The sequence below is a fragment of the Primulina eburnea genome, chromosome 15 (assembly GCF_022965805.1).
Source record: "Primulina eburnea isolate SZY01 chromosome 15, ASM2296580v1, whole genome shotgun sequence".
Lineage (NCBI taxonomy): Eukaryota > Viridiplantae > Streptophyta > Magnoliopsida > Lamiales > Gesneriaceae > Primulina > Primulina eburnea.
This window is the reverse complement of record NC_133115.1, coordinates 7,083,313-7,091,219: the sequence shown is the minus strand read 5'-3', so window position 1 is coordinate 7,091,219 and position 7,907 is coordinate 7,083,313. Positions and strand designations below refer to the sequence as shown.

The window sequence follows — 7,907 nt, the reverse complement described above, 5'->3', positions numbered from 1 at the left end:
ATACTTGCAATGAAATGTAATAATTTTGACATAAAAATACTATTTTTTCATGGATCGGGTCGGAACATGCATAAATCCGTATCATGGGATCAGATCAAATATCGTCTTACAAAATTGAACCGTGAGACAATATCATGTATGTTTTTTTAGTTAAGTAAATAGAAATATTATAAAAATATTTTATTAAATTTATTACCCACTTATAACTATTACACCTTATATTCTAAATTTTCAAATTCTAAAAATAAATTATTAAATTTTTATAATATTAATATTTTACAAGTCATATAAAAATTTCATATGCAATATATAAATAAATGCAAGAAATTTATTTAGCGACTCATATTTTGATGATCTTTATGTATATTTCTATTTATTTGAAAAAGCCCATAATTTATTTAATTTTTTAATAAAACAAATAAAAATCTCCAACAACTAAAATATAATAATTTTATACTTCTTTTATTTTATCTGAGCTGGAAGTTTCACGTGGACATCACATGGAAATTTGATAGCCCAGTCTGTGTCGAGAACCCAGGCCACGTACAATGTACAACATTCACAACTTTTTCGGCTTACAGTGTTATTATTAAGAAATAATATTTAGAGTAGGTTTTTCGTGAGACGGTCTATCCGTGCGACCGATCAATCGTGCTGATATTCACACTAAAAAGTAATACACTTAACATAAAAAGTAATATTTTTCATGGATGACCCAAATAAAAGATTCGTCTCACAAAATACGACCCGTAAAACCGTCTCACACAAGTTTTTCCTTAAGATTTATATTCTTAAAAAAATAACAATAATAAGATTTATATTACCTATAGTATATATTATAAAAAAAACTTATCAAAATACTTTCCTTTAAAAAAAAAAAACTTATCAAAATACTGACAATTTTGATATTGTTATGATCATTTTTCAAATGATAATACTGCATATATTTCTTTGAATATATAAATTTCTTTCTCAAAACATCACTGCTTGATAATTAAAATAGTTTTTTAACTGAAATATCATTTTATATAATAATATAAAATTTAATATAAATGTATTATTAGCGCTTTGCAATTCAAATATTTTAAATCATATATCAGTTCAAGCACCACAGTTCAATTGTTTTACTCAACATAGACAATTATTGCACACAACGATATTTCTCCTAATAATTGTACTCCTTGCAATCAATGTAAATTGAATTCGTGACCTTGGTTCCGATATCAATTATACGACCAAGCATTCGTCAATTTACCAAAATCTATAGCAAATGATAATTGTGCAATTCAACTATTTTAAAATGTATGATAGTTCAAACATTACGTTTCGAATAATATACTTCGTAGGAACAATTATTATACCAACAATAAACTATCATAAATCTGAACATGACGTGATTTATATATATAATTTTTTTGTTAAACAAATATATGTGTGAAATATTTAGATATTATATTAAAATACAAAAGCTTGAAAATATTTTTTTTATAATTAGTTTTTTTTATGTTAAAAGTGATATGATTATTTAAAAATTCAAAATTATACATAAAAAATAATTATTAATATATGATAGTTATAGATGGAGTCTAGGGAAAACTACGGTACCGTATACCGTACCGAAAATATCGGTATGAAATTTTTTCATACCGATATCGATACCGAAAATTCGGTATGAAAAAAACTCATATCGGTACCGTACCGACATCGAAAATTTTGTCGGTATAACGAAAATATTTTCGGTATACCGACATTTTTTCGGTATACCGAACTTAAATTTAAAAAAAAATAATAATAAAAAATTATTTTCGGTATTTCGGTATATACCGAAATACCGAAAAAAAAATATTTCATACCGATACCGATACCGAAATACCGTACCGAAATTTTCGGTATACCGATTTTTTCGATAAGTTCGGTATTTTTTTCGGCACGGTTTTTCGATATTTCGGTATTTTTTCCCACCCTTAAGATGGACTACCAATTTACCAATATAAGTTTTTATGATTTTTTTTCCCCTTGAGAAAGAAGATTATTATAATTTGGTCTGAAATTTGAGATCTTAATATCATTGAGCTATAAATAATTGACAATAAAAATATATACCGATTGTATTTTGATATTCCATAGGAGTGCTTAATACAATTTGATTCGTTATATTATTTATCTATATTTTTATCCACATTTTTCTCCAATCTAATATCATGTTTGATGTAATATAATATTTATCTATTAATCAATCATGATCTCACGTCAATCAAATAATTGAGTTGAAATTACAATATTACCTTTAATAAATAATATTATAAATATTTTATTAATATTTTCAAAAAGATAAACGGTAATATTACATTATCTTAAATTTAATCAATTTAATTAATTCTCGTATCATTTGTCTCGTCTCAACTAATCAAACAGTATAATATATAATAAATTACAAAAACTTATTGTAGGTCCTTCATACTTTATAAGAAAAACAAATAGATACTAAACATTTCCTCAACCCAAAGGAAACATAAACAAGGAAAAATATAAATGAAGTTTGTTCGTATATTAATCTCTAACCTCCCAAAAGACGCCTTTCCAAATTCCAAGGATCGCATAATTCCAGTGTCATTACAGTGGAATTGATCAGTTCTTGAAGCAGAGTGGCACAAGTACAATCTTTGGGAAGTATTGTTTCTTGTGTCGCGCCAAATTTTTTTGGGTTTCTGCTGAAATTGTAGTACTAGGGTGTCGAGCTGAAGCTGTTTGCTGAAATGAGTGCATCGGGGAGCAGATCAACGAATGCAAATAATCCGCAGTATTCACAAGCACAAGCACGAGCGCAATCTTCAGGTAGGGGCAGCCCTCGCTGCCATGCTAAAAATGCTCATAATGATTCTGGCAGGAATAGGGGAGGCGATTCCATGAGTAAGGCTGTAGCGCAGTACACGGTGGATGCGAGACTTCATGCTGTTTTTGAGCAATCTGGTGAGTCCGGAAAATCTTTTGACTATTCGCAGAGTGTTAAGGCTTCGACTCAGTCTGTTCCCGAGCAGCAGATCACTGCTTATTTGTCGAGAATACAGCGCGGTAGCCATATTCAACCATTTGGTTGTATGATAGGCGTGGATGAATTTAGTTTTCGAGTGATAGCGTATTCGGAAAATGCTGTGGAAATGATGGGCTTGATGCCTCAGTCGGTCCCTAGCCTTGAAAAACCAGAAATTCTTACATTTGGGACTGATGTCAGAGCTCTGTTTACACCCTCGAGCTCTGTTTTGCTGGAGAGGGCATTTGGGGCGAGAGAGATCACTCTGTTGAATCCTATTTGGATTCATTCTAAGAATTCCGGGAAACCGTTTTATGCAATTTTACATAGAATAGACGTTGGAATAGTTATTGATTTAGAACCTGCGAGGAATGAGGATCCAGCCTTGTCGATTGCTGGGGCCGTCCAGTCACAGAAGCTCGCTGTGAGGGCAATTTCTCATTTGCAGTCGCTTCCAGGTGGGGATATCAAGCTTTTGTGTGACACGGTCGTTGAGAGCGTGAGGGACCTCACAGGGTATGATCGTGTGATGGTTTATAAGTTTCATGAAGATGAACATGGCGAGGTTGTTGCAGAGAGCAAGGGGCCGGGTTTAGAGCCTTATATTGGTTTGCATTATCCTTCCACGGACATTCCCCAGGCTTCAAGATTTTTGTTTAAAAAGAATAGGGTTCGGATGATTGTGGATTGCCGTGCCACGCCAGTTAGAGTCGTCCAGGACGAAGCATTAGTTCAGTCCTTGTGTTTAGTAGGCTCAACTCTCAGGTCTCCTCATGGTTGCCATGCCCAATACATGGCTAACATGGGTTCGATTGCATCATTGACATTGGCTGTTATAATTAACGGAAACGATGAAGATGGTGTTGAAGGAAGAAACTCTATGAGGCTGTGGGGCTTGGTTGTTGGCCATCATACTTCTGCTCGATGCATTCCCTTCCCACTTCGTTATGCTTGTGAATTCCTAATGCAGGCATTTGGGCTTCAGCTGAATATGGAATTACAGCTGGCATCACAGTTCTCGGAGAAACGAGTTTTAAGGACCCAGACTCTGTTGTGTGATATGTTACTTCGAGATTCACCCACTGGAATTGTCATGCAGAGCCCTAGTATCATGGACCTGGTCAAGTGTGACGGTGCTGCACTGTACTACCAGGGTAAATATTACCCTCTGGGTGTCACTCCTACCGAAGCGCAGATAAAGGATATTATCGCATGGCTCTTGGCATTTCACGGGGATTCGACTGGTTTGAGCGCTGATAGTCTAGCTGATGCTGGATATTCTGGGGCTGCTGCTCTAGGGGATGCTGTCTGTGGAATGGCTGTTGCATATATTACTTCAAGGGATTATTTGTTCTGGTTCCGTTCCCATACCGCAAAAGAGATCAAATGGGGTGGGGCAAAGCATCATCCTCAAGACAAAGATGATGGACAGAGGATGCATCCTCGCTCTTCGTTTAAAGCATTTCTAGAAGTTGTCAAGAGCCGAAGTCTGCCATGGGAGAATGCAGAAATGGATGCAAGTCACTCTTTGCAGCTAATTTTAAGAGATTCATTTCAACATGCTGTTGCAAGCAGTTCTAAGGAAGTTGTGCACGCTGAGGTTAAGGACATGGAATTAAAAGGCATGGATGAACTCAGTTGTGTTGCCATGGAAATGGTTAGGTTGATAGAGACTGCCACTGCTCCTATATTTGCTGTAGATATTGATGGCCGCATAAACGGGTGGAATGCAAAAGTCTCGGAGTTAACTGGACTACCTGTTGAAGAAGCAATGGGAAAGTCCTTGGTTCATGATCTTGTACTAAAAGAGTCAGAAGAAATTGCAGATAAACTTCTCCTTAATGCTCTAAGAGGTGGCTCCTCTGAATTATATCTATGTATTTTTTTCCCGTTCGTTGCGGATTATTTTTCTCTTTAGTTGATTAGTCTAAAGCATAGTGTTTAATTCCATTTTATTAAACGGCACCCTTGGATTATCTCGATTTGTTCCATTAGCTTATATGAGAAATAATTAATGCAGGTGAGGAAGATAAGAACGTAGAATTAAGGCTAAGGATATTTGGTGCTGAACATCAAAATGAAGCTGTATTTTTGGTGGTCAATGCTTGCTCTAGCAAGGACTATACAAACAATGCAGTGGGTGTATGTTTTGTTGGTCAGGACATTACTGAGCTGAAAGTGGTGATGGACAAATTCATCCACATTCAAGGTGATTATAAGGCAATTGTACACAGTCCCAACCCCCTGATTCCACCTATATTTGCTTCGGATGAGAACACTTGTTGCTCTGAGTGGAACACTGCTATGGAAAAGCTCACTGGGTGGAATAGGCAGGATGTTGCAGGGAAGATGCTAGTTGGGGAAATATTTGGCAATTGCTGTCGGCTTAAGGGTCCCGATACTTTGACGAAGTTTATGATTGTCTTGCACAATGCAATGGGCAACCAGGATACTGACAAATTCCCATTTTCTTTTTTTAACAAAAATGGGAAATATGTGCAAACTCTCTTGACCGCAAACAAGAGGGTGAGTATTGATGGCCAGATAATTGGAGCCTTTTGCTTCTTGCAAATTGCAAGTCCTGAACTGCAGCAAGCTTTGAGTGTCCAGAGACAACAGGAAATGAAGTGTGATTCAAAGATGAGAGAGTTGGCTTATATTTGCCATGAAATAAGAAATCCACTGAGTGGAATACGATTCAGTAACTCTCTCTTGGAAGCAACAAACTTGACAGAAGACCAAAAACAGCTTCTTGATACTAGTGCTGCTTGTGAGAAGCAAATGCTAAAGATTATGAAGGATGTCAATCTTGAAAACATTGAAAATGGGTACGTTTTCTTTCTGACTTTAGAGTCATCTATTCGTAACAGAAGATCTAGATGCATAGTTAGTACAGTTTTCCCTGCCTATGGGGCATGGGCTATGTGGAAACTGTTCAATGATCTCTAATTAGTACTAGCTGTTATTAAAATTTTGAAGACAAAGTTGGAGGCATATTTTGCTGATTCATGAAGCTTGCTAAACTAGTGCCTTACCTTTGCAATTCTGTTATTTTGTTGATATGTTAATTATGAGGCTTCATAAACAAGTACTCTTTCCGCCATTTTACATTACTGATCTGTGAATAGTAAGATTAACCAACCAACACTCATGTTTCCTGGTAGTTCTCTGGAGCTCGAGAAGGCAGAATTTGTAATTGGGAGTGTGATAGATGCTGTGGTCAGCCAAGTAATGTTATTTCTGAGAGAGAGAGGTCTGCAATTGATCCGTGACATACCAGAGGAAGTCAAGACACTGGCCGTTCATGGTGACCAATTTAGAATTCAACAGGTCCTGGCTGATATTTTACTGAACATGGCACGCTATGCACCCTCTCCCGAAGGTTGGGTGGAGATCCAACTTTCTCCAAGTCTGAAATGGATTTCTGAAGGAATAACCGTTGCGCACATTGAATTCAGGTATGAACATTCTCACAGTACTAGTTGCTCATGCCATCTAGCTAATGAATGCTCCTGTTGTGTTTCATCTGGTTTTATGAATAGGATAAATGAGCTTAGTTGACATGCTTCTTGAGTTCTATAGGATAGGCTGCGTGTCTTAAGTTTCTCTTTTTTCTCGCTTTCTCCTAGCTCGTAATCCGTACTAATCTGCTTATGAAGCCAGATCAGTAAAATATGGATTTGTAGTGATTCTTCATCTTCCAATTAAGCAGAAGCAATACTAGTATTACTAAAATGCCAATCTGATGTAATTTCACATGACTATCCAAGCAATAATGGAATTGCTAATGAATTTGAGGGGTTCTCCTACCCCTAATGCTAGTCTGCTCTGGGAAGGGGCTATAATGTGGCTCGTTTTCAAATCACGGACTGGATTAAAATGCTTACCCCAAAATATTAGTATGTGAATGAAAGTCGTCCATAATTGGTCACCGTGGCTTCGGCTCCTCAGGAGGGGTGGCCAATATTGTGATCCCACGTCAGCTCCACAAGCAAAGAAGTTCTCTAACCTATGAGGCTAGTGTTTTGTTTGTGCATAATCTGGAGCTTATAATCCAACATTTTTTAAGAGCATCAATTTTGAATTTTCTTGGCTTATGAGATAAATCTTTCTGTGAAGGATCGTATGCCCAGGTGAAGGACTTCCACCCGAACTTGTCCAAGACATGTTCAGCAGTCGATGGGTGACCCAAGAAGGCCTAGGACTGAGCATCTGCCGGAGAATATTAAAGCTTATGAATGGAGAAGTTCAATACATCAGAGAATCAGAAAGATGTTATTTCCTTATTGTTCTTGATCTGCCAATGCCAAAGAGAGGCTTGAAGATCGTTGGCTGATTTTACCCCTCCAATTTTCAATCCTCGATCTTTTACGTATCTGTAACATAGTATCATTGCTGAAGTGCCGCCTCGACACACAATCCTTCGAATCTTGAGAGGGCATCTGTTCTCGGGCTTTCGGCCTCACAAGTTGGACTACTGATGACTAGTGGCAACCGGCAACACTCATTCATGTTGGTTATATGTTCTGCCATTTTTGCTTTGATTTTCTGCTGAAAACTCGACTTTGAGGTTCAAACCACCGGGACAATAAGCTACGATGATGAGTGGAGGCAAGCAACAAAATATTCTTCGGTTCGTACTTCTCAAATATGTATAGTCATTTCGATATTATCTCATTTAATGATATAAAAAATAATAATTAAAGTAACAATGATTGTATAATATATCATAGGAAATATTCTAAAATATTTTTTTACTTCCAACTACTCACTTATTTTATACCCCATCTTAGATTTAGAGAAATCATGCATAAATGATTGCAAATATCTGAATAGTTGGATTTGATATAACGTACGATGCATCCATCATATTAAT

At 36.3% G+C, this 7,907-nt stretch overlaps 1 protein-coding gene across 2 annotated transcripts; it reads left to right on the top strand.

Annotated features, from left to right (window-relative positions):
- The first annotated feature begins 2,485 nt into the window (after positions 1-2,485).
- LOC140813840 (phytochrome B-like) lies at positions 2,486-7,561 on the top strand. 2 transcript variants are annotated; one of them, XM_073172597.1, is made up of 4 exons: positions 2,486-4,884; positions 5,052-5,859; positions 6,196-6,515; positions 7,165-7,561. In XM_073172597.1, the coding sequence occupies exons 1-4, from the start codon at positions 2,757-2,759 to the stop codon at positions 7,365-7,367; spliced, it is 3,459 nt and encodes a 1,152-aa protein (XP_073028698.1). In that variant the 5' UTR covers positions 2,486-2,756; the 3' UTR covers positions 7,368-7,561. The 2 variants fall into 2 exon arrangements, with proteins under 2 accessions (XP_073028698.1, XP_073028697.1); XM_073172596.1 differs by having other exon boundaries at positions 6,196-6,489; positions 7,151-7,560.
- The last annotated feature ends 346 nt before the right edge of the window (positions 7,562-7,907 follow it).

What these genes read in the sequence shown, in the direction of transcription:
- LOC140813840 (XM_073172597.1), top strand. Translation starts at nt 2,757, where the DNA reads ATGAGTGCATCGGGGAGCAGATCAACGAATGCAAATAATCCGCAGTAT. An exon ending in TCTCCTTAATGCTCTAAGAG is followed by an intron (nt 4,885 to 5,051) that starts GTGGCTCCTCTG and finishes TAATTAATGCAG; the next exon opens with GTGAGGAAGATAAGAACGTA. An exon ending in ACATTCTCACAGTACTAGTT is followed by an intron (nt 6,516 to 7,164) that starts GCTCATGCCATC and finishes TCGTATGCCCAG; the next exon opens with GTGAAGGACTTCCACCCGAA.